The sequence below is a fragment of the Gadus macrocephalus genome, chromosome 21 (assembly GCF_031168955.1).
Source record: "Gadus macrocephalus chromosome 21, ASM3116895v1".
NCBI classification, from domain to species: domain Eukaryota; kingdom Metazoa; phylum Chordata; class Actinopteri; order Gadiformes; family Gadidae; genus Gadus; species Gadus macrocephalus.
In genome coordinates, this window is record NC_082402.1 from 14,785,697 (window position 1) to 14,812,094 (window position 26,398).

The following is a 26,398-nucleotide window of genomic DNA, read 5'->3' on the forward strand; positions in this document are numbered from 1 at the left end:
TTCAGTCATTGTTTAATACTTCTAAAGTAAATAGGCATATGGTAAACAAACCACTTCATCGTAGTTTCTTCAATGGTCAACCGTCCAATGCAAGACAAACAATATTGGATGATTGCTGGCTACATGGTGATGTATTTGGAGCAAAGTTGGTAAAATATAAAATTAAATAAAAAACAAAACTTACTGTACAAATAAAATACATTATCAAATAGATTTGTAATGATACCCATGCATGTGACTATACCCGAGTATGAGTGCATTTACATTCCAACATCTTGACACTTTTGCATGAGCAAAACCTTAACAAACAAAAGGAGAAATCATATAAGTTCACTGAATACCAAAGAGATTCATTTTCACATATCGTCTAGCAGTACGGTGAGGAGAAGGAATGATGATTACTCGAGACTACGTGCCCTGCTCCTATTTACTAATGGTAGTGCTGGTATGTTTATATTTGTAGTGTTATTTTAAGCATTTCTTGTAGTGTATACTATTATTTTCTCCTAAGATTAAATCTAAATCAGCATTTTTTTTTTACACATCCCTTCGAGTATTACAGTACATATCTTTTGGCCTCATAATAGGCCTATATGGAGTTTTAAGGAGGGGGGGGGGGGGGGGGGAGGTAAAAGTTGGCAATCTCATGGTTCTCAAACATTTCAGTTTCACTTGCAAGTATCGAGCCACAATGTCAAGTATACTTCGAAAGACACGTCCAACGGATGGATGAATAAATAAATAAATAAATTTTATCATACAATTTTACAATACATACAGTACATTCCCTTGGGTTAATACCATATTTACACATGCTTTTTCGAAAAAGTTAAAGTTTCCGCACGCCAAGGAGACTGCGGCGTCCCATTGAGCGCGGAGTCACCGGCTTGCCTTGGCGCAGCCCTTACCCTCGTGGCTCAGGGCCCGTTGCCTGGAGCACTGGCCCGCCGCCCGGTGAGCCTGCGCGTGGGCGGGCTGCGCAGCGGGAGGGGGCGACCCGGGGAACCCCGACGGGGACCGGCTGCGGGCCAGGAAGGGGCTCCCGTCCCGGGGGTCCAGGCGAGAAGGGGAGGAGCTGAGGGAGCGCTGCAGGGTGGCGGCGTTGCGGGGGTACGGCGGCGGGCTGAAGAGCACCCCGCCGCGGTCCTGCATGAGCTGGGTCAGGCTGGCCAGGAAGTCGGCGTCGCTGGTGCTGCTGGCCCGCACACGGAACCGCCTGCGTCTGGGGAGCATCGGGGCACAACGCACTGAACAAAGCCGCTCCCACCACGGCCTTAAATCATGGCAAGGAGACGAAGGAGACGAAGAAAAGCGATACCCGTACCTATTCAGCTCATACCTGCTGTCGACCGAGGGCCGGGCCGGCGGCTTCCCCGGCGGCGGCCGTGGCAGGAAGCCCTTGGCCAGCTGGTCGGGCAGCACCGAGGTGCTCACGGGCCGCGGGATCTTGCTCCTGCTGCCCGAGGACGACGACAGCGACAGGGGGTCCTCCCCCTGCCAGTCGCAGCGCGAGCCCCGCTCCGACGGCGGCCGGTCCCGCGGCAGGGCGCCGGGCAGGTTGTCGCAGGACAGCGACGGCGAGGGCGAGTGCGTGGGCGAGCCGTGCACGGGGCTGCTCCAGCGGTGGCAGCGCCGCAGCTCGGCCGCCGCCGTGGGGGGGGGCCCCGCTCGGCCGGGGGAGTCCAGGGTGGGGGAGGCGGGGTCCCGCACGGGGATCCGGCTCTGCCGCGGCGAGGTGGAGGACGAGTCCCTCCGGGGGCGCGCCGGCGGCGGCGGGGACGCCGACACCGTGACGGCGGTGCTCTCCAGCGCCCCGCAGCCGCCCGCGTCCGCCTGGGGCTGCTGGTTGGGCTCCGAGGAGCGGTCGGGCAGGCCCGAGTCGCTCTCCGGGTCGCGCTCGTTGGTCAGCTGGGCGCAGGGGCCCTTGGCCGCCGGAGCCAGCCGCTCTCGGTCCTTGAGGACCTCCTCTGAGGGCTCGTCCAGCTTGCTAGAGGGGGCCTCCAGGGGGATGGCGTCGCTTCGGTCCTGCGCGGGAGACTGTGGCCCACAGCTGGAGGACTGCGGGAGGAGGACACACGGCTTACAGAAGGGGAACTGAGACCAGACTAGGGGAGGCACGGTAGAGGAAGCTCTGGCCGGATAAAAACAACCTCTGGGTTCAGAGTTAAGAGAACACGGATAAGAGATTCAGAGAACACAGATGTGTATCCGAAACAAGAACGTTGGTCTTGTTTCGCTTCTAGTAACCAAGTGAAAAATCGAGAAATCTACTTTGTGTATGTTGCAACTTGTACTCATTTGTACTCATATGGTGCTCTGAGCTGAGTGCACACGTATAGAAATAAGGTGTAGATCTTTTCCTAGCGAGCTTTGTTGAGTAAGTGCTTTGCACTTGGTCCTATGAACATCCTTACTGTACAGACAGCGATATATTGTTTCACCCTTTTCTGACGAATGTACTTATTGTTATGTGTGCAATTTAAATGTAAGAGTATAGAAAGCGCATAATATTTACCCGAGCCTGTTGTTATTGCAGCTCAACGCAACGGACTCACCTGGTCCAGCGACCGGCCCATATTCATGACGGAGGGGATTTGCACCAGCATGCCGGTCATGCCCGCCAGCCTCCGGTGGCCCATCAGCCACGAGCCAGGCATGCTCATGTGCGACAGGACGGGGCTGCTGGGGGCCGAGGGGGGCGGTCCGTCGCCAGGGTCCGCCGATGGCGAGGCAGGGGTCTTGTCCCCGAGGGGGAGGGGCTCCAACGCAGGCTTGGCCCCCGCCGAGGCGGAGCCGCTGCCGGACTCCATCTCCAGCATCACCCACTCCTGGGAGCCGGACTGCGGGGGGGGTATTGGGCTGACGGCCACGAACCCCCCGCTGGCCGCGCCCTCGTCCGGGTCCGGCGTGGCCGCACCCGTGTGCTCCTCGTCGCAGGGCCCCGTGCGATCGGCCGGCCCCTCGGCGGGGCCCGACCTCTCCCCGAGCTGGGACAGGACCGGCCGCGCTTTACCCAGACTGGAAGCACAGGGGAAGGAGGTCAGAGCAGGGACGCTGAGGCAGCGGTACCGTCCAGCGTGCAGACAGGCGGATGGTGGGACAGATAGGTAGGCACTTTATTCATCCCTGAAGGGGACCTTAGGCAGAGAAGACAATAAATAATATATAAAAAATAATAAATAATAAATATATATATGAATAGCCTTATAAAGGGCGTAAAATAACATGAATAAAGAATAGATAGTATAGAATAAATATTATAATTTAAGAAGTAAACCAACGATAAAAACTACAGCATTTGTATTATATGTCCCATACAATACAATTACAAACAATCATATAAGATATTAAAGTACACCAGAGCTGTGCAAATGAACATTGAAATGAACCCATTCCCCTTGGCTACACCAAACCCCATCCAGTAAGGAGTCTCACTAGGCCTCGAGGAAGCGCTCGATGGTGGGCTTGGGCTCCGGGGCCAGCCTCTTCTCGAAGGCCAGGCTCTGGCTGTGCCTCATCCTCCGCAGCAGTGGCGCGGCCCGGTCCAGGAACATGGTCTCCGAGCGCACGCGGCGCGGGGAGCTCTGCACAGAGCCCGTGTTGGGGCTCTGGTTGCCCTGGTTCTGACTGTGCTCGTCCTCGCTCACCACCTGAGCACCAGGGGGTGAGATGGGAGAGGTAAAGAACCGTGAACACAAGAGGATCCATTCTCCAAAACTTTTAGTAGCATCAACTAGGGCTGAATGATTAATCCGATTCAACTGACATTGCGATGCAATAGAACAAATTTGCAAAATAGCTGCGATGAAAAAAACAGAAGGAAAGGAAAATAGAAAAAAATAAAGGATCTTGTGGGATTTGTAACTGTTACTGACTGGAGATCAGTAAGATTTGTGTTATAGTAATAGTTATATAATATATATGTTAAAATATTAATTAATTCATCAATTCATCTCAACACATAGGCCTGACCTAAAGGAAAGAGCAGTTTTTATGTTGACTGCTTCCAGTGTTGTGTTGGACATACTGCATACTTATTGCTTGTTTAGTGAATATTATACAACATGGAACTTTAAAAAAAGAAAAACGCATAGTGAATCGCAATATTGGTCGAAATAGTCGCCATTCGATTATTTCCCCAAATCGTTCAGCCCTAGCGCCAACACAGAGATCATTTAGTTTAGAGCTATACTGAAATAACGGTTTGGTGCAAAAGAAAAGCAATCCTCATTCTTATTGTCCATTAATCACCCAGCATGCATCCCGTTGCATTGTGATGAACCCGCAAAGCCCACCGCACTGCAGAAATAGAAAATGGCCCACAGTGCTGACGGCCACTAGCTCCATGAATCTGCATACACCCCGACCCCCCCTCTGCCCGGCCCCGTGTGTGTGTGTCCACTGCCGGGTGGCGCTGACCTTGCGGATGGCTGGCTGGGAGTGCTTGTGGTTCCGGTTGCGGTCCATCTCCTCCCAGACGTCGCCCCCCTGGGGGGGGTGGTGCGCGGGGATGGGGGGGCAGTTGTCGGCGTCGCTGAGCCGCTCGCCCTGCAGGACGTCCTCCGTGTTCTCCTTCTGATGCTCGCCCGGCAACATGGACGCGTTGGCCATGCTGTGGGGACGGGGACGTAAAGCGCAATGAATTCATCCGCTCTCTCCACTTTGTCAGGCCTTCAAAATGGCCCCACTCGGAAGGTCAGAGGGAGTGGTGGACCCAAGGGGCCACTGCAGAATACTTGATCGTAATAGTGCATTGCATCATATTACCCATTTAGTACTGCTGTTTAATCATTTAGCAGATGCCTTAATCCAGAAGGGACTTGCATATGCGTGTTCATCAAACAAACATCCCTTGTTGCCACGCCGTACTATAGGGCTATTATGATAATGGTGGGGTCGGAACTCCCAGACCCTCCCCCGTCAACATCACGTCCGGCTGATCTCACCCCATGTAGGCGGGCGTGAGGCGGGTCAGCTGGACGGTGTTGGCCGTGGAGGCCGTGGTCAGCAGGCTGTTGGAGTCAACCTTCTCCCAGTCGTACGGGTCATTCTCCAGCACGTTGTGGCTCTTCATGGCGTTCTCGAACACCGACATCAGGAGCTGGCACCGCGAGAAGCGGACGGTGTACACAGACAGGGAGTGAGAACACTAGCGACCAGAGTGCCCCTGTCCAGAAGATGCTGAACAGGTGGGTCCGATGTGAAGGGGTACGCACTGTGCCGCCTACCTGGTAGTCTGGCTTAGTGAAGTAGTCCAGGGTCAAGACGTGCTCCAGGAAGATACTGAACTCTGAGGGGAGGTGTTTGAGCATGAGGTGATGGTCGTACGTCTCTTTGAGGTTCCCCACTTGTTCCTGAGACGTCGAGAGCACAACATGTTAGTAGGACACGCTACGTCAGGGGTCTCAAACTCAATTTACCTGGGGGCCGCTGGAGGCAGATTCTGGGTGAGGCTGGGCCGCATCAAGTTTTCCACAAAAAAGTACAAATATCCAGTCTTCTCAAGCTTTACCATTAACAGTTCTGTAACATGAATGCTTTTTTGAACATGAATGGCTCTTTTGAACATGAACCTTCTTCAGAACATGAAGTTTCCTTCTGAACATAGGGCTTTTCTTGCCTACTCCTTACTGCCAGAGACCTGGCAGCGCTTCCTCTCACACAGCTCCTGCAGGGCCCATGCAGGGCTTTATATATATATTTTTTATAAAGCTTGCTGTGCCCAACAACCTTGCGAAGACGGGGTGAAATGTGCAGAAGAATTTTTCACCGCAAACGTTGGTATGTGTGTGTGTGTGTGTGTGTGTGTGTCAAGCCCGACCCGGCCCGTGCACGTTCTGTACGAGCCCGGCCCGGCCCGACACATTAACTGTAATTATGAGCCCTAGCTCGATTTCAACCCGAATTTTTTTTTAATACATGTGTAACTTATGATATATAAATTTCGATCAATATGTGTCGGCCTCAACTTGATACAAAACACTCTTTCACACGTCGATATTTCCTCTCCCACTGGACACACACACACACACACACACACACACACACACACACACACACACACACACACACACACACACACACACACACACACACACACACACACACACACACACACACACACACACACACACACGTATCCAGGCCCATGCAGTTATAAAATGCAATCAATCATGTCAGAACATAGACATTTTCTATAAATAGCCTACCAACGTTTGCAGTGAAAAAAAACTGACGCACATTTCATGCTCAGGGATATGAAGCTCCACAACTTCAGGAACTCGGTTGCTAAGCGGTTACTTTCAGATGCTTCAGTAAGATCGAAATACATCAGAGGAGTCACACAGGAGAGAACCCGGTCAGGTGCATGGTGTTTGGAAAGAGATACACACAGAAAGGGCGTATCTCCGGCGTATCTCCAGCGCACACAGAGTTGGGAGAAGCCATACCGTTCGCCTAGCGCATTTCACCTCTGTCTTATGCAAGGTTTTTGTGCGCAGCAAGCTTTATAAATGAGGCCAACGGGCAAGCGCAGCGACTCGGCAAAAAATAAATAAATAAAATAAAAAAATAAAAAATTAAAACGTGCGGGCCGCACTAACACTTAACTTTGATATCAAGTAGGGGGCCACAAAATATCGACCCGCGGGCCGCAATTGGCCCGCGGGCCGCGAGTTTGAGACCCCTGCGCTACGTCAACACACCCAATGTAAAAACAGCTTGCGATAGACCAACTGAAGCACCTACTTTGTCTTTGACCTTTCTCCAGGGCAGCTGGCCCACCATGAACTCCACCAGCATGTAGAACAGGGACCAGAGGTCGTCATGACGACCCATTTCCTGGGGGGTTCAGACACGTGAGGGGGATTCGTGTGGTGGGTAATTGTTCGTTAAAGAAACGTATGGATGGATCATGGAATGAATGCTCAAGGCAAACGGGAATGATGAGCACAAAGACTGATGTGTACTCAGACTCAGCCTACCTTGTTCTTATGGGCGTTGACGGAGGCATATCGCACCGTACCGCGGAACCCTGCCACAGGACGAGGCTGTGACACAACAGAGACTTGAGGAAATGAAGAGGCTCCTCCTCGTTAAAAAGGGCTTTAAAATGCTTCACAGGCTTTCACACATTCTACCTTTGATGGTATCTGCACTATTGATTGCAGAGAAACATATGACTGTATCTAGATCTTATCAGATGACCAAAACTCATCTGTTCACATGGTAAAACACAAATCACAACCAACTCAGTGGGTTAACACAGAGGCAGTTTACGAGAGCTCCCCCGGTTTTTTTTTCGCGCACGCACACACACACACACACACAGAGATTATTGGTCTACACCACATCAATGGTTTTTTAGCCATCGTTTTGAACAAGGTGGATGACGGGAACTCACGGGGCGGACTTCTTGGTTGGAGTTGGTGAACTGCCGAGCCAGGCCAAAGTCTAGCATGTAGCAGCATCGGCACGTGCTGGCCAGCCGCCCCATTGCAAAGTTAGACTGGGGGACGGACGGACAGTGGGAGAGACAACTCGTCAGATGTGCACTTCAATCAAACCGACTGGATCAATCTTTTGATTCCCTCACTTACACTAAGGCCTGTTTTTGTTTGTTATTAGCTTACCGGCTTGATGTCGCGGTGCAGGAAGCCCACCAGGTGGATGCTCTCGATGGCCGCCAGGATCTGTCTGCCCAGCCTCAGCGTGGTGGAGACAGAGAAGATCCCCTGGGTCATGGTTCTGCGCAGATCGGCCAGATTCCTCCCCTAGGCACACAGCGTTGTTTCATTGTGGTTATGGTCAGTGCCATCAGGGGCATGTGGTGACGCATTAGTAAAAACTAAAGAAAGATAAGTCTTATCATTCCCTACCTGGAGTTCCATGACCACGTAGTTGAAGCGATCATTTCGGCCACATCCCACAAAACGGCACACGTGGTCTTTACCTGATGGAAAATATAAGGATTTTATTAATATCATCGTTCGGGACACTCAACATTGAGATTATTTTTAAGAGAAAATCACCTAAAACAATAAAAAAAGATATAATAAGAACTTAATAAAATATTTGCCATTATGTTTGTTGTTACTGGTTTATGTCTACAAAACTAAACCCTGATATTCTTTTGTCAAGTTTATAGATAACACCTAGATATACTTTTTAAAGACACCATGACTGTAAATCCACTATTTATCCACTTATCCACCTTCATTTGAATGCTGGTGACATTTGCCACCCACATATATTGCCTTATTACCACAGATTTTACAACTGCAATGTGCACACACACCAAATTCCTCTTCTGAATGTCGTACAACAACTACATATTTTAGTTGCAAACAGGTTTTGCAAGTAAAATAGACAGTTTAGTACATTCAGGGTAGGATACACATCTTTTCATATTGTATTACAGTCTACTGGCTTCTTTTCTGTGCCAGGGCAAATACTGTGGCTGGATCATAAACCAACAAAAATCATACTAGAATCTGCATGTTACTAAAGGATGAACACTTAGATAAAGAAATGAAGACTAGTGGGAATACTAGTTTTCCCAAGGCTTACAGCATATTATGTACTCATTTATATTGCTAATGGTTTTTGTATTGTCTACTATGCCCTGCTGCAAAGTGATAAAAGTCTTATCTGTGTTGCAACCCCTCACATCAAGAGGAAGGAACTACATGACTGGTTCTTTCAACGGTTTCTAATTGGATGCTTTTCTAAAAACACCAACTGTCTGTCTTGTCAGTCCCTTTGGGTCGAGGCGGAGGCTAAGTGACATAATGCAAGCTAAGAAACTGAGTTGGATGAACACTCACCCTGCAGCTTTTTCAGCACCGCCACCTCCATCTTTAGAACCTGTTTGGGTTGCTGGGCAGACTCCACCTTCAACGCCACATTGACCTGGCTTAACTGATCCAAGACCTCGTAGATCTCGCCAAATCCGCCTCCCCCTATCTTTTTCACCTGCGGGAGCAGTCGGCAGATATGTAAATAAAACGTACAACCAACCTCACTGGGGAATTCAATCTGAGCCGTAATTAAACGTCCACTCTATACTTTTGCAACTTTACTTTAGGATGTAAAAAAAAAAAAGGCTGCATGTTATTTTTTTTATTTGGTGCAACAGCAACTTACCACTCTCCATCTTTCCCTCACTACGTCTGCCACTGACAGGATGTCCGCCTGCTCCCCAGCCCCACTCATACTGAGTGCTCTCAGGAAGAGCCTGCACCTGGCATCAGTGACGCAGGCTTCTCACTAAAACGACACACACATACATGCATATCGAAAGGTCTAGGATTATCATTACAAAACATGTGCGCTCATGACAACATTGAACACACAAGTGATTGAACGATCATGACAATGACCCATCTACCACCGCCCTGCATTGACCCACGCGACAACATTGACATCAGAACCCCCTTTAGCTCGTGCTAAATGTTTCGGTCACCCAGTATTTTTCAAAACATGCAGAAATAATTGTCACTTCCTTTTAATGGTTGCCATTGGCACCGCAGTCCTCCTGTGTGCTAGCTAATGGTAGCACAGAACCATCAAAGGGTAGCGGCTGCAGTAGGCTCCTATGGCTCAACCCAAGGTTATTTATTAACGCGGTTATCACGTCTTCTACGTCTTCTACTTCATGTTAAACGAAACAATCAGATCATCAGACACTGTTCACACGCAATGTGCTAAATTATTCTGATTATGTTGTGCAATGCGGCAACTGGTGGTGCAGTTAGCACGCTATGTAGCATGTTTACCGAGGCTAAACCTAAGCAGGCTAACTTACCTGACGTGGTTGCACCATGGTTAAAACGAGATTCTCAGCACATGCAAACGATGTCCATCGTACAACAGGTCACTGGCTCATCGGATCAACTGCTTAATGTTTAAATAGGAGCCGTGGTAGGTCATCACTAACGGTAGCTTAATGTTAGCCAGAGGAACAACAAGGATGCCCTGCTCGTTTCCATTCACAGCAGCAGCAGCAGCAGCATCGCTTGCGTCACTGGCGCGCTTCCCTGCGTCTCCTGACGGGTCGTTTTGTGCACCTCAGCATCTTCAGAGAGCACCCCGAGGGGTGTCAACACCAGGAGGGGTGCTCTGTAAGATGCCGGCCGACTAAGGTCACCAGGGCGCCACGTTTAGCACCAAAAACTGCGCGTTTGGCATAACAGCTGGAGTCTGATGATGCAGGATGTGCTTTGAACCTGGACAGGGAACCCCCTATCATGTCCTTTGAGGATGAGGGAACGATGAAGAAAGAATGGAATAGAATATGATAATATAGAAGCCTAATGAGATACAATACGATACACCATCAGGTGTAGGCTAATTTGGCTTAAAAGGGTTTTTCACCATCTGTAGGTAGCCATTACACATTTAAGATGCGCTTTGGGTCCATCCTCTTAGTTGTGGCCCCGCGTGACCGCCGGGCCCCTGAGAATGGGTCAACATTTGCAACGATCCTTGCCCAACAGTCGTCAAACTCAACCTTAAGGAGATACTTTGCAGAACTGCATTTAGGCCTACTAGGACCAGTTGAAAGCATGGGCTCCTGACGGCATCAGTATGAATGTGAATAATAACATCATTGAATAACAATGTCTTTATTAGAGCCGGGATTGCATTTGACATATTTAAGAATGTCACTAAATAGTGACAAAAAATTATGTAACAATGAATACCTTCAATAGTGTTGAGAAAACCAGTCCTCAGCCAGGGGCCCTCTTTACAATTTACTACACCTCATTACTTAGTATTACTTAATACCACTGTCTTAATTTCTCTTATTATCACATACTTTACTTGTTTTATTATTATCATTGTGATCTATGCTGCTACTTATTTTTTACATATTTTTATTCTCACCTATCTCTTCTTGTATTGTTGCTGCTATGTGGCTGTTGAGGTACCAAGCCTAAGAATTTTAACTCATGTGTACTTGTACAATAATAAGATGTTCTAGGCAGTAAGTAATTCTAATTCTGATCCGATTCTCTGAAAATAACCCCGTTTACGGGCCACTGTGTCAGGAAAACAAACGTATACGGATGTGGAGAGGGGCGTGGCCAAATGTAGAGATAGGCATGGTCAAATGTGGAGAGGCGTGGTCAAACCCCCGGATCGGGTCACACTGTGTGTGTGTGTGGAGCTGTTTGGGGTGAGGCGATGCGTTCGATTATGCAGATTTCTGCGTATTTTGCAGAATGTTTCCAATTTTCATATTTATATGAGATACGTAAGTCACGGGAGCGGATTGAATGCGTCATGATTCGATGAACTAAAGTAGGTTGTTGCATGCAAAAAGAAACTGACACTGTCACTGCGTGCTTCCCTCGCTGAAGGGGGGTGAAAGTTGTGTTAGACATGTTTTCCTGGTAGTGTTTTCTTTTACGGACGTACAGAGTGCAACATTATAACTTCATTGTTAATCGCGCGATCGATCCGTTATTATTATGAAACGCATTTCGTCATGATCTCAACGCAGGGAGATCCTCCACTCGAGGGAAAGTTCGACTTTTGTTATGACATTTGTTGCGCACACTCCCGTCATGGAGCGGCTGCATGCTGTCGACTCTGATCGAAACCAAAGTTGCAGTTCCGTGGAACTCGTGGAATGCCTCTGTGCAACATTGAGAAAGGTACACGCTTTGTGTTATGTTACAACATTTCGTTTATTAGTTGGATTAACCGTGCAGACTTTCAATATTGAGACCACTATTGATGTTAGCACTACATATTCTTGACTTTTGCTTGTTTAATCCTAAACGGTTGGACGTTTCCTGTACGTGCCAAAGTGCAGCGTTGCACAGCGGCCGTCGCTGTCGTTTCCATAAAATCCATAACTTTGATCGTGCTGAAACTTTGTGTTTTTGACTACAGAGAAAATGGGATATCTAGCGGCTTTTGCGCCCGTTTTGTAGTCCTCCCGAGAATACCTACATGTCCACGTAATTTTTACTTTCTTATTAAGGGGAGGGGGGGGGCTAAATTTTCCACCTCGTTGCCGACAACTGAAAAAAAGGTCCTTATTTCAATGGGCAAACAATGTAACTTATCTTTTTTTTCTTTAAAGATCCAAGGTCCTCACTCGGAGCAACCTACAGAGATGGACAGCAAATCTCAGATGTGAGTTTGGACGGAGGGGTGTGTGCGCTCTCCACCCATGGTCGTTTCCTTTGGGATTTATATTTCCTCCCGAGTACCTCGGTTCACACAATTAAATAAAGCCAGACAGAACTCCTTCCCGGGACGTCAGGGGCCTTGCACAGGCCACAACCCCGGAACTGCTCAGACTTTGCTATTTTCCAAGTGGCATAACATCACTATGAGCCTTCCTGTTCAACATAAAGTGAGTACTGACAAGAGTGGCCGGCAAAGGGCCGCCGACATGAAAGAGGTTGTGCAGTCCTCCCAGGATAACTATTATGGGATTGCTCCCCCTGCTCTGGAGTCAAACCTTAACGATTCTGGGAGCAGCGCTGGGATTTACAACCCAGACAAAGGGGCACAAGGCCGCCTCCACTACCAACAGGCCCCCCCAGTAAAGTGGATTCACCAGGACCCCCTACAGGGCTCAGGCTGGTCTCAGGACGCCCCGGTCCCCACTTGGGGTCCAAACTTTACTACCTACCCAGGTGGAGTGAGGGGCCCGACAGCGTTCCATAAAGGGGGTCACGATGTGGGGGGTGTGCAGATGGGGGCCGTGGAGGCTCAGCCCCCCGGACCTGTGGAGGTTTACAGAGAGGCCCCCCAGGTGTATGCCCAGGCCCAGGCCCAGGTCCAGGCCCAGGTCCAGGCCCAGGCCCAGGCCCAGGCCCAGGCCCAGGCCCAGGCCCAGGCCCAGTCCCAGGCCCAGGTCCAGGCCCAGGTCCAGGCCCAGGTCCAGGTGAGGGGCCTGGAGTGGCATCCAGCTCAGCTCCAGACCTTTCAACCACATGGCAATAAAGGCGTAGACATCCAGGGTCAGTCCCACACCGCCTCCCACAACATGCCTGGCTCCGTGCTGCAGCCCTTCCAGACGACCTTCAGGCCTGCCAAGCAACAGCAGTTCCCCCCTGGATACTACCCGGTATTCAACAAGGCCATGCCTGGCCTCGGCTACACTGAGCAACCTAAAAGCCAACATCATCTCCTACAGCAACAGATGCAGCAGCAGCAGCAACATCAACAAATGCACCAACAGCAGCAGCAGCAGCAGCAGCAGCAACTTCATCATCGCCACGTGCTACAGCAGCAGCAGCATGTGCAGCAACATGTGCAACAACAGCACCAAATGCAGCAGCAGCAGCAGCATCAAATACAGCAGCAACACATGCAGCAGATGCAGCAGCAGTATCAACAGCAACAGCGGAGGCAACAGATCCAACAAATGCACCAACAGCAGCAGCAGCAGCAGCAGAAACAGCAGCAGCAGCTACAGCCACTACACGTTGCACCGCCAGAGACTTTGCATTTGCATGGGCAGCCAAAGCCGACCCAGAACTTCCAGTCCTACCAGTCTCCCGAGCCCAACGCGTCCGTGGCCGGCGCTCAGAAAGAAACCGCCCAGACCGCGGGCGGCGCCAGACAGGAAGCGGAGATCCAATCCAGCGGCGACTCCTCGGCCACCGTGGAGTTGTCCCCCGACAAGGTGTTGTACTCCAAGCCCCCCGGCGCGGCGGGAGCGGCGGGCGGCTCCAGTGTCCCGCCCCGCCGCTCCCGCCGCCTCTCCAGGGACGGGCAGTCGCCGAGCGCCTACGAGCCCTGGACCCCTCCGCCTCTCTCCAAGAACGGCCTGCCGGCGGGGGCAGAGGGCCCGGTGACCACCGGGGGGGTGATCCAGAGCACCCGGCGCAGGAGGAGGGCGTCGAAGGAGATCAATCTCGAGACCCTGGCGCAGCAGGCGTCGGAGCGGGAGTCCCTTCCCCCAAGGGGGGGCAAGGTAAAGAAAAAGAATCCACTCAATGTAATGTATGGAGTGTGGCTGGTCGTTATAGCGTACCCTAATGTAGTGCTGCATGTTTTAGGGTTCCTTTACAGGGCACCTCTCTGGAAAACTCATTTTAAATTTGTCAGCATGAACATTGGAGGCATCTGCTTGCCTTATTCCACCAGCACCACATCTGTGAGATCTTTCTTATTTTTCTGTCTTTAGTTTACGTTCCGCTACACGAGAACAAATCTGATATTGCGTACATGAGGAGATAATATACTCATGTACTCATGGAGATAAAGTTAAATTGGGGGGGAATAAAACGACTTTCTTCAAACCATTTATTATCTTAATGAGATGATTGCCGTTTGCAATGCCACCAGCCAGAGAAAGAGGAAGAGGCCTGTTTTAAATGCAGAACTTTGGATGGACCAAGCCTTTTCCCAGAGCCTGGTGATTCATTTGTTTCATACGTTGCAGCTGTCAGCTGCCATGCTTTTTCTTTTCATTGAAACTGGTATTACTGCAACTACAACTGTCTTCATGGAACAGTTCTTGAATCATAATTGGCTGAATTTCTCTTATTTTTATTTAGATTAAACCCTTCCTTAAAGAAGACATGCAATAGGGAAGCTCCAGGTCTCGCAGAGGACCTCTTCCTACAAAACGTTGTCAATAATTAGTCAGTGGGTGCACTATACAAAACTATTGTGAACAAGATATTTCTTGCACACACTTTCTTATTGACACACGTTCTGTCGTCAGTCATTTAGCACAGCGGGGTAAAGCGTGCGTGTGCGCGCGTGTGTGTGTGTGTGTTTGTGCGCACACACTCCTGTGTTCCTCTGCTGTGACATGTCTGCACACCTCCACATTCCACAGGCTCTTGGCAGTCGTTGTACAGAGCCTGGGAGGGGCCCTGAACGCCTCAGCCCTGCCCAGGCCAACTCCCACACACTGCCCCACCGCTGCCTCCAGAAACTGGTTTATATTGAGTGACGATGGAAGAAACACAAAGCAGAGTCTCATCATGACAAGTGGAATAGGAATACAATTCTTAATATGTTATCTTTATGTGTTATTTAACTTGTTGTAGTTAGGGCTGGGAATGTTAAATCAGAGGTTGCGCTGAAGATTGAAGAGGCATTTTTTTTTTTTGTACGTGGATCGGTGCGATTTCTTTTGATTTGTTTTCCGTCGGAGAGTCCGACTGCGCGGTTATCTCCTGCACGGTTGGCATGAATTGATTCCGTAATCCACAATTGAAGTAATGATGTTCCCATTTGCAACATTTGCGACTAACAGTGCAACTGTTACTTTAATGTTGTACTTGAAACATTGTGTACTGTATGTATATAGTGTGTGCGTGTGTTAATAAACGCACAACACCATTTTGAAATGGCTCAAATGAAAAAAGAACCACTTTCATCCCATCTTCCCCTTTCTCGTCCACCCTGACTCAGCGTTTTCTCCCTTAATTGCGACTTCCTCAATCTTCTCATCTTCTTCTTCTTCCTACTTTTGTTTCCAAAGCTGGGGGAGGACGGCGCCCCCGTGGGCAAGCAGGCGGGCGGCATGGGGCCCCTGGTCATCCCCGTGTCGGTGCCCGTGTCCGGGGGCCAGGGGACTCTGGGGAGCCCCTGGAGAGGGAGGATGGACCCGGGAGACCACCACCGGCTCGCCCACAGCGACCACAAGCTGTCCGTCATCGTGGCTCGCCGGCGCTCCCTCAGAGGGTCTCTCTCCGAGAGCTCCGCTCAGGTCAGGAGAACGTCCTTTCCCTTTGGTGTTTCACTACGATGAACAGGAATCATTGCTTTTCGAGAAGTAGTTTGCATCGGGAGTGATTACCTTGTGAGATGCGGGCGGGACTTGGTTGGCTAAGTACTAAGCAAACACGCATACAAGCAATGTTAATCCTAATGGATGCAAAGTCCTGATTGTGTTTTTTGTGTATATTTTAATTTATACATCATTAGACATTCCCTGGTTGAGGCTTATTCTGATGTAAATCAAAATAATCTTCTTAACTTAAGTTTCCTGGAAACAGCCCAGAAATATTGAATTGACTTCTAACGCTATTAAGAACCACATACTTCGATTGTCTTTTAGTTTTTCTTGGCCTTGGTTTCCCTGCTCTAGAATAGGACCATAGGGTTGTTATACAGTATAATGACTACTAGTGAGATCCCAGGTATTCACCTGTACTCCTAGACTGGGTACCCCACGCCCATTCAGCCGGCGATTTGAATTCAGACTGCAGAAGGGTCTGGAGAAGAGCAATGCATTTCTTTCTGCTTCTGATACGTTTTTGTGGGAGCCAATCACCAAGCTGGCTTTTCCCCCTGGCGCGCTATTGGCTGGTTTAACACAATGACGAAAGGGAAGCGACGGCCAGCAGCCAATTGCGTACAGAGTCGTTTGAACTAGGCCTGTTGATCACGGCCTCTCGTGCTGAAGAGAATGACAGCAGCCTCCCCAGACCAGCGTGCCATCTACGATGGAGCTTGGGCTGGCCCACAGCCAGGCTACTGCGCTCCATCCCCATTGGTTGACCTGCCTCACCACCTCTTCCACAGGACGACGACGACCACGAGGCCAAGGCCAGGGGCCGGTCGAAGCGGCCGCGGCCGGAGCCCCTCTTCATCCCGCCCCCCAAGCTGTCCACCTACATCGCGCCCTCCGTCTACTCCAGCATCACGCCCTACCAGAGCCACCTGCGCTCGCCCGTCCACAGCCTGCCGGACCACCCGCTGGCGCTGCCCCCCTACACCCCGCCCCCCATCCTGTCACCGGTGCGCGGTGGCTCGGGCCTCTACTTCTCCACCTTCCTGTCCAACATCGCCGCGGGCAACCAGGGCGGCCCGCCCCCAACGCTGCCGCCGTCGACGACCCTGCCGCCGCCGACCCTGGCACCGCCGAGCCTGCCGCCGCCGGCCACGCCCAAGTCTTCGACACGCAGCCTCCTGCGCTCCGGTGAGTGTCGCCACGGCAACCCCATCACCTCCCAGGCCTCCCATCTTGGTCGCTACTCAAGGTGCTTGGAGACCTAAAATGTCTGAAAGGAACGGCTCCCTCCACATTAGTTATTCATTACTTTCTCAAATAGTTAGTTAGTTATATTGGTTTTATAGCTATACAAATATAAGATGGATAGATATGAACGTCGTCGGGTCAGCTATTTTCAGATTTGATTGTTTGCTGCCATCTACTTCGTGATTTGTAAGGCCATGCTGGTTGTCGATAAATGTGCTCTATAACGATTTAGAATATATAAATATAGAGAATGAATTAAAAAAATAAATAACTCAGTTTGTATAATATCGTTTTTATTAATATATTATTAATGATCTATAATCATTAATTATTTGATAATATGTACTTGTGTGTGTGTGTACATACATTTTTTTAACCATGGTAATAGTCTCTTTTCCCAATGATGGGCCACTTGACCTTCCCCAGACTGGTATCTGGGTGAATGGGTGTTGGTTCCAGACCCTTGGGATGTGTCTAAAAGGGCTGCCTCCTTTGTGTTTTTCCAGTCAGTTCAGACCCCACTCCACCAGTCTTGCCATTGATTACTGATGCAACCGCTGTCAGCTTTGATCCGTGAGTACAGTCATCGGTCAATATAACAAACCCCCCCCCGAGACTAGAAGACCTGAGCCGTGGTAGATGGCTTCAGGGTCCAAGTTTGCAGCACAAGAAGTATAGTCACACAACGTAGCACGCAATATGGTTAGTAACACGGTGTCACAATACGTTGGGTAACACGATGACACATTTGTGTGTGTGTGTGTGTGTGTGTGTGTGTGTGTGTGTGTGTGTGTGTGTGTGTGTGTGTGTGTGTGTGTGTGTGTGTGTGTGTGTGTGTGTGTGTGTGTGTGTGTGTGTGTGTGTGCACGCGCGTGTGTGTGTGCACGCGCGTGTGTGTGTGCACGCGCGTGTGTGTGTGCACGCGCGTGTGTGTGTGCACGCGCGTGTGTGTGTGCACGCGCGTGTGTGTGTGCACGCGCGTGTGTGTGTGCACGCGCGTGTGTGTGTGTGTGCACGCGCGTGTGTGTGTGTGTGTGTGCACGCGCGTGTGTGTCAGAGAACCACTACAGTCAGAATCAATCAGCGTGATCATGTCCATTAGTGCTTTGTATTGAATAGTCCACTGCAGTTCCGCATGCCGCTCCCACTATTGACCCCTAACTGAGGATCCGTTCTCGCGGCAGGCGCATCAACATTGGCCAGCAGTACCAGGCAGAGGTCCCGGAGCTACGCCAGGACTCCGCCCTGCTGCCGGACGAGCACCGGGCGGACCTGCTGTGGCTTCCCAAGGCGGAGCCACTCACCCAACAGGACGAGCCGGACTACCGTTAGTACCTCAGCGCTAGCTTAGCGTTAGCATCTTGGCATAAGAATGTCATCATGTCATCATCTTGCATTTGCGGTAGTTCTCTCTGTACCGGTGTATCCTAAATCCTCCGTCTCCCTCCGTCTCGACCCAGTGGAGGACTTCATGAACCTGGCCTGTTCCAGCGTGCTCCGCGGCGGGGGAACCAATCAGGAGCTGGCTCTACACTGTTTGCATCAATGTGGAGGGAACGTCCTGGTGAGTCATTGGACCTAATAGCTCTTCTCCTCTTAAAGTTGCTTTTGTGTTTTTTGTTATTTTGCATTTGATAAGTTCTGGTCTGATTATTAAGTTAGGTCTGATTATTATGCAGCTGGATTTTTTTTATTATCCTTTAAACAACCAACAATTTTGTTGCCTTTTCTCCTAAAGGAAACACTGAAACATTTAATGCAGGAGCAGCCAGTCTTCCCCAGAGGCCATCACATGGCCGACTATCACTACTCAGGTAAGAACGCATGTGTTGTGGTTCAATGGACCCACCGTGTAGGCCTGCACACCTTGTACAAACCCAGGTTTGCTACACGGCTCTTTTGCCGTTTCCTCTCTTCAACAAGCCACTTTACTGTGAAACACTGCCATAAAAACACACGTTAAGAGCGTTAAGAAGAGCGCACATATTGACTTGGTGGGAAGAAACTGTGTGATCAGCCTCTTGTCTCTTAAACATTAACCTGCTGGGGGAAGTCTCCCTGAAGCCCTCCCTCTCCTGCATGCAGCCTCTCTCCTACCACATTAAGAGCGCACTGACAGAGCAGTCCTCTGCTCACTGCCGCTCTGTTCCTACCACATTAAGAACGCACTGACAGAGTAGTCCTCTGCTCACTGCTGCTCTGTTCCTACCACATTAAGAGCGCACTGACAGAGCAGTCCTCTGCTCACTGCTGCTCTGTTCCTACCACATTAAGAGCGCGCTGACAGAGCAGTCCTCTGCTCACTGCTGCTCTGTTCCTACCACATTAAGAGCGCACTGACAGAGCAGTCCTCTACTCACTGCTGCTCTGTTCCTTCCACATTAAGAGTGCACTGACAGAGTAGTCCTCTACTCACTGCTGCTGTGTTTCCGCGCAGGATCAGATTGTTGGACTGCAGCAGAGAAGCGCTACTTCAACAAGGGGATCTCTGCCTACAGGAAGGACTTCTTCATGGTGCAAAAACTGGTATGCGCACACATTTTTCTCCATTGAGTTACTATATCCTTTAAATCACTGTCCCCTTGATTCATTTCTCAAATCGCTATCGCTACCTAATCACTTTATGGTCTCACTTTAACGTCCACATCACTTTTAGATGGCGAATGTGTATTTTTTTTATGATATACAGTCTCTTCACAGGATACTACCTAGTACTTAAAGAAAAGTAACTTTTTTCTTCCATAAAAATGCAAGAGCAAATGCATCATTTTTGCTTAACTTTTAACTGAACTATGTTTTAAAGATCCCATGGCATGAAAATGTCACTTTCTCTAACATTAATGTGAGTTCCCCTAGCCTACCTTTGCTCCCCCAGTAGTAGAAATTTCGTTGGGTGTAAAACGAGCACTTGGCATTCTGCTCCGCCTTTGAAAAAACGAAGCTCAGACGCGCCGTTTGGGAATTTTCCCCGTATGTCGTCATATGGGGAGATGCCACCTTCCCTTTCTCTGCCTTGCTAGCCCAGAGAATTTGGCCCGCCAATGAGATACGACCGTGCGAGCGCCACGAGCCACGTTACAAAAGACGGCTTGGCAATGATGTAGATCCCTGTGTCATGCAGTATCAGGAGTTGATATTGCCACTGTCAACCAAAATCTGAATCATGTCATGTTTAATAATATTAAAGTAGTAGTAACCTAATAGTATAGAATATAAGGCAGTTTGGGCAAGCGCAGAGTGAGCAGTGCCACCAAGGACTGACTTAGGTTTAGATGGATGCGTTTTGTTCACACACACCTCAGAAGACCCACACACAAATCTACAGCCACGTAACATGGACGCTTCTGTCAACACTCAAGAGCTGTATCTCCCCGATCTTAAATCAACAAGACTTATTTTAACATAACCCGTGTCTGCATCCTGACGCCCACGCAGTCTGCAGTTATTATAGAGCTTCTGCAGCGAATGTTGCCCTATATTATGAATATTCTTATTAATACTAATTTAATAATGATTATTATTAAAGGTGCAGACGAAGACCGTGTGCCAGTGCGTGGAGTTCTACTACACCTTTAAGAAACAGATCAAGATGGGTCGCAACGGGGCCCCTACCTACGGCCCTCCGGACTCACCCGAGAAGAGCGCGGAGGCTGCGCCGGACATTAAGGTAGACTTTGGCGTGCCAACAGTTGCTAAAAACACTGGTTTTAGATTTAATGAAAGTGTTAGCCAATGCCTGTTCAGACACAATCCAAGTTACACATATTCATAATGATTTAAACTTTCTTTGTAAATCCTGGAGTACACTATTTAAATCTGATGTAGTGGGGTAACAGTCCTTGCAACAAGATTGAGAACATTAAAAAAATCAATAATAATAATATTGGTTCTAATCATAGACTTTATGCACTGTGTGTTCCTCTTCCACAGGTGGAAAGGGACGACCAAAGGGAAAGGGACTCCTGCGATCAGACCCAAGATGGCAGCCTGGCACGGGTCACTCAGTCCCTCCAAGCCCATGATTATGTAAGTGCCCCAGCTGTGTCTCGTCTGCCGTTGAGCATCTGATCGGCTCCAAAGGTCATCTTGCCGCATCCGAGCAGGCCTTACAAAGTGTCTTCTCTAGTTCAGCAGGCAGACTCAACCTCTTTTAGATCCCTCGAGGTAACACTGCTATGTCAAATGGTTGAGTCTGCATCAGTGAAGATTAAAGAAAAGGATATTTTTAAAACACTGAAACATATTGTTGTTTGCAAATGAGCATTGCATTTTAAACGGTGCTTTCCTTGTTGCTATATGGTCACTCCTTTCTAAACCATTTTGAAATATCCTCTCCTTGGTTTTGCTCCTCCAGCCTTGGTTCTTTGCTGTGCGGACGGTTCACTGTCCCCACCCTCTTCTGTACTAGAATAAGGGATGGGTTTAAGAACGGGAGGCAGGGAACGGGAGGTACTGCCTGTTACTGCAACTGAAAACCCTTCCTCTGTATCAGGAAGTTCCATGATTCATGGTTTAGGGTGTTGCGCTTTTTGGAAAGATCGAAAAAACACATTCTTTGTAATATTGTCAATCTGTCAAAAGAAAAACCAGCTTATCTGGTTGGGAAACGATAATGCTTCACTCCCTTTGAGGCCCCCTGTGATACCCTGTGCACTGGCACACACATGGATATGGATATATATATATATATATATATATATATATATATATATATATATATATATATATATTACTCTGTTACTAGTAATAGAATGATCTTGAGTGGGGAATGAATCTTAGGATCTGCGGGCCAGGTCTGGCGTTGTTAACTGAAACCCAAACACTGACACAATGGGTCCAAGGTGGGGCCGACAGAGAGGCAAACTCAGGTCCGGTTCTAACAGTTGAGAGCGCTAGAACCGCGTGGACGTGGACCAGTGAGTCTGCCTCTCGCCCCCTGCTTTAGAATGCTGTATTGTGGAGGGCTTACTGCAGACTTTGTGCGGCGAAATTGAATGTTGCTGCATTTGGTATGGACACTGAAAAGCATCATTCACATGTTTTCAGTGAGGCGCTTGTACATTGTGTTTAACAACGGGGTTTTCTGATGATGGGTTTCGAAAACCGTGTGTAATCAGACCTGTCCACAGAGACAGGTCGCTGTTTGATTTCCGAGGTGTTCTATCTTACTTAACGTACATTATATATGCTTATATTATAGCATATTAGGCCGACAGTAGCCTATATGTTCTGTCAAACTGAATGCAGTTGCTGACGTGAACGCAGATGCGCACTGTGGTCCTATTGTGAACAGATAACGTGCTTCTAGACGCAGGCGGTCCTTAAGCGGAGGCGTGTCGCCCACACACATACTCTTGACTTCCTCCCTGTGAAGAAAGTAGAATTAGAAGACGATGATATCTTAACCGACTCCTGCCCTTTTTATTAGTTCAAGTTAAACGTGCATTTTGCGCAGGACAAAGTGCAGAAGGTGTGTGTGTGTGTGTGTGTGTGTGTGTGTGTGTGTGTGTGTGTGTGTGTGTGTGTGTGTGTGTGTGTGTGTGTGTGTGTGTGTGTGTGTGTGTGTGTGTGTGTGTGTGTGTGTGTGTGTGTGTGTGTGGGGGGGGGGTTATTAGGGGGAGCGGAGGCGTTACATTCAAAGTGCGGGCTTGGGGTTGGCCGGCGTGGACAAGTCAACGACATCAAACAGCAAGAGGTGTAGAAGTAGTGGGAGTTACATTCAGATTTGAACAGAAAACCAGTTTTGCCTGCGTTGTTCAAATAGCTGCGTCCCGTGTGTGTGTGTGTGTGTGAGAGGAGCTGGCGAGGCTGCAAGGTTGGTGTCTTTACAGTTGGTTATATGATGCCCCCCCCCTCCAAATGCACAGGCGGGCTCCATGGTGCTGATGGAGAAGCTGGAAGGCCTGAAGAAGGCCACCCAGCCCCAGGCCCACCCCGTGCCTGCCCCGCGCAAGCCCCGCCCAGAGACGGCCGGCCGGAAGAACCGGGCGCCCTCCAAACCCTCCCAGGACCCCGAGGGGGTCTTCCCCTGCAAGAAGTGCAGCAGGTGTGTGTGTGTGTGTGTGTGTGTGTGTGTGTGTGTGTGTGTGTGTGTGTGTGTGTGTGTGTGTGTGTGTGTGTGTGTGTGTGTGTGTGTGTGTGTGTGTGTGTGTGTGTGTGTGTGTGTGTGTGTGTGTGTGGCAGAGATGTGGACTGGAGTCACTGGACTGGAGGCAAAATCGAGTCATGATTTTGATGACCAGACTCGACAAAATTACGCATGACTTGCTACTCGACTTAGACTTGACTGCTATTGACTTGAGACTTGACTCGGACTTTGCCTCTTTGACTTGTAATGACTCGACATGTCTTGAGTCAAAAACATTTGTTGTTTTAGATTTGGTCCCATTGAAGCCGACTGGCCAGCCTCTGAAACGCAAGACATCGTAATTAAATCATTGTTCAACCGTTTACCTTCGTTAATTTTTTTTAACATATCTACACACTCGTATCTTCAATAATATCTTCTTGGCTTTGGTGTGACCTTGACTTGGACTCGACTTGCCTTTCCCTGTCTTGACTTGGGACTCGACTCAGACTTGACTGGGGACTTACTTGGGACTTGCCAAACAGTGACTTTGTCCTATCTCTGGTGTGTAGTGATGCTACGTGCACCAAACACAGTCCATTTTAAATGTTAAATAATTTAAAATCACAAACTAAATAGTGAATCATTCCCACTATTAAACATACACATAGATTTTCGGTTTTATGCCACTAGAGGGCAGAACATTCACACAAAACCTCTGTAAAGTGCAATGACGCCAAGGCCACTCCTCACACCTTCATTGGCTCTTTGCCCAACAGCAGACTGGACTGCACAGCGCTACGGAAAAATCCTCTCCAGCACACGGAGCCACACTGAACCTTTCTATTCCCCTCTCCAATTAAAACCTGTGCTCATATTTAGTAGATGCATATGATGTACATCTTGTTGGACCTACAGAAGGTCGTTGATGTGTTTCATATGATCGATGACTATCAGTCTATTTCCTCACACACATCTTTGATGGGATGTGTTCAGAGGGCGATCAGTGACAGTGAATCAGCCCTGTCTCGAAGGTGGAGTGGTGAGCTTCCTCAGCCTCACGCACCTCCCCCCCCCCCCCCCCGCAGGGTTTTCACCAAGGTGAAGAGTCGCAGCGCCCACATGAAGAGCCACGCCGAGCAGGAGAAGAAGGCGGCCGCCCTGCGGCTCCGGGAGCAGGAGGAGGAGGAGCGGGTCGCCAGCGCCGCCGCCGCCCAGGCCAGGAAGGAGGAGGAGGAGGTGGAGGTGGAGGTCCAGGCAGCAGCCGCAGTGGCGTCGGCCACCGTGGCGTCGGCAGCCCTAGCGGCGACGATAGCGGTGCCCGGGGGCGAGGACGGCGTGGAAGGGACCGCGGGGGCGGAGCCGGAGGAGCCCAGCAGCAGCAGGGAGGAGTCGTCCGAGCCGGAGGATGAGAACGATAAGGATTGGCAATGAACACGATAGAAAAATAGAAAATTGAAATCCACGTTTGCTTGTTGTGTAGAAAAAAAAAAAGAAAGGAGTTGGATGATTGCAAAGCGACCGGGGCGGATGGAGAGGCTGCGCGGATGGACTCTGAGGCGAGCTCGGGGTTCTTAGGGCAGGCGACTCAAACGATGGAGAGAGAGAGGGCGCACTCACACTAGGCCATCTGTACCGTGCCCAAGCCTGTTTCACACCTGTACCGTGCTCAAGTACGATTGGTGGCTATTGTTAGCGTGCTATTGCACATGCCATGGAATCACACTCCTACAGTTTTAAGACAAATTTGTATCTATTTTAACTTTTACAACGGTATATATATATATATATATATATATATATATATATGGAGGTATTTTTGTTGATGAAAAAAATTGGTTTACCGGTATACTGTTCACTTTTGCTTTTGCCAAAACATGCTTATTGTTTGTACTGTTTTATTTAATTGAAATGATCAAAATATTACTTTTTCATCGTCGGACGCACTTATATTTTTTGTAACATGTTTTATAAGGAAACATAATCAGGGGATTTCTTTTTTGTCTTTTTACCCGGAGCAAGATTTTTCTACTTTAATACCATAAACATTTATCAGATATTTGTGTTTGAATATCCTAAAGAAAATACTGATGTGATTTTTATGTTCTCTAAGATGGTTGCACAGTTATTCTTCTATTAAGGGGCCTTAAAATTGATGTTTTATGTAAAAAAAAGTATATGTATTAAAGTCCATATATTTATGATTGTTTTGTTCTACCAATCACATCAGATATGTTCTGAACCAGGAAATTTTCTCTTTATATACTACCTGTATCGGATAAAAGGGTAGAAGCAGTGAGTTCATGTGAGTCAACGATTACAACACCTGGAACGAGGTACGTCCATGATGGATGACGAGTTATGGGCACGAGGTGTGGTCACCACGTTTCCCATGTGTGTGTATATATATATATATATATATATATCTATATATATATATATATATATATATATATATATATCTATATATATATATATATATATATATATATATATATATATATGGAGACAGCCATCATTTAACTGGACCATTGAGACACACAGGCCTACGGTTATGTACTAGCCTACTTGCCTTTTTCTGCAGTCTCATAGTTTTAAATAATATTCAAAGAAATGTAAAGAAAGAACATTTTTCTTTCATATTATATTTGAATTCTTAAAGCGTGTGCCTCGGGTTATCTTGTGTGTTTGTGACAATTCCTTCATTAACGCGACAGTCCATTGGCCATGCTGCTGCCGCGACTACTTCCTCTACCACCTCTGTAATGCGCCCATCCCCAGGGGCCATCCACAGCGCCCCTGCTGTTCCCGGGCCCTCGGCTCCCTCTCACGTTCTCCTCGGTGTCTCAAACGACATGCGTTCACATCACGGCCCGTAAGAATTAGCCTGTACTATAGCCTATTAGGCTGACTGTAGCCTTTATCTTCTCTCATACTGAATGCAGGTGCTGGGAATGCAGAGGCTGGCATCTTCACACGTTGTTCCATACCAAGGTATCTTCAAATGCTATCTGAGTCACATGAATTTATCATTTTAATCTAGATTCCTTCACGGCGTGAAGGTGTCGGTACTCAATCGCTGTTGAGTAATGGTTTCATTTAGCGTCTCCGGAGGGTGTTCAAATTGAAACTTACACATGATGGGATTCATCAGAATAATGTGGAGTGTGTGCACAGGTTTGTTCTCACTTTGAGTAGCGAGGTAAACTGCTGATGAATATTGTAGACTCGAGAGCAAGACCCCACGCCCACACGGATGAATGAATCATAGTACTATCTTTCTGGCCCCCGCGGAAGGCTTCATCATTATCCAGAATCTGATTATTCATGATTCTGATATTATGTTGTTGTTCTGCTTGTTA

The 26,398-nt window shown here is 48.7% G+C and overlaps 2 protein-coding genes across 11 annotated transcripts; one reads left to right on the forward strand and one right to left on the reverse strand.

Annotated features, from left to right (window-relative positions):
- Nucleotides 1-496: 496 nt before the first annotated feature.
- Nucleotides 497-10,230, reverse strand: ttbk2b (tau tubulin kinase 2b). Of its 3 annotated transcripts, none has more exons than XM_060041751.1 (15): nucleotides 9,806-10,229; nucleotides 9,145-9,267; nucleotides 8,826-8,973; nucleotides 7,878-7,951; nucleotides 7,632-7,772; nucleotides 7,403-7,507; nucleotides 6,984-7,049; nucleotides 6,748-6,840; nucleotides 5,229-5,354; nucleotides 4,947-5,101; nucleotides 4,420-4,612; nucleotides 3,436-3,650; nucleotides 2,556-3,018; nucleotides 1,340-2,058; nucleotides 497-1,222 (listed from the first exon to the last, which is right to left on the reverse strand). In XM_060041751.1, exons 2-15 carry the CDS (start codon nucleotides 9,211-9,213, stop codon nucleotides 880-882), a joined length of 2,910 nt encoding a protein of 969 aa, XP_059897734.1. In that variant the 5' UTR covers nucleotides 9,214-9,267; nucleotides 9,806-10,229; the 3' UTR covers nucleotides 497-879. The 3 variants fall into 3 exon arrangements, with proteins under 3 accessions (XP_059897734.1, XP_059897732.1, XP_059897731.1); XM_060041749.1 differs by having other exon boundaries at nucleotides 1,325-2,058; XM_060041748.1 differs by having other exon boundaries at nucleotides 497-2,058; nucleotides 9,806-10,230.
- Nucleotides 10,231-11,119: 889 nt separating this feature from the next.
- Nucleotides 11,120-25,238, forward strand: mideasa (mitotic deacetylase associated SANT domain protein a). Of its 8 annotated transcripts, none has more exons than XM_060041742.1 (14): nucleotides 11,148-11,660; nucleotides 12,095-12,811; nucleotides 12,872-13,942; nucleotides 15,467-15,694; nucleotides 16,513-16,909; nucleotides 17,476-17,542; nucleotides 18,154-18,296; nucleotides 18,430-18,533; nucleotides 18,708-18,783; nucleotides 19,407-19,495; nucleotides 20,496-20,636; nucleotides 20,900-20,995; nucleotides 22,837-23,015; nucleotides 24,125-25,238. In XM_060041742.1, the coding sequence occupies exons 2-14, from the start codon at nucleotides 12,185-12,187 to the stop codon at nucleotides 24,468-24,470; spliced, it is 3,564 nt and encodes a 1,187-aa protein (XP_059897725.1). In that variant the 5' UTR covers nucleotides 11,148-11,660; nucleotides 12,095-12,184; the 3' UTR covers nucleotides 24,471-25,238. The 8 variants fall into 8 exon arrangements, with proteins under 8 accessions (XP_059897720.1, XP_059897723.1, XP_059897725.1 ...); XM_060041741.1 differs by having other exon boundaries at nucleotides 12,095-12,799; nucleotides 12,848-13,942; XM_060041743.1 differs by having other exon boundaries at nucleotides 12,095-12,799; nucleotides 12,860-13,942.
- The last annotated feature ends 1,160 nt before the right edge of the window (nucleotides 25,239-26,398 follow it).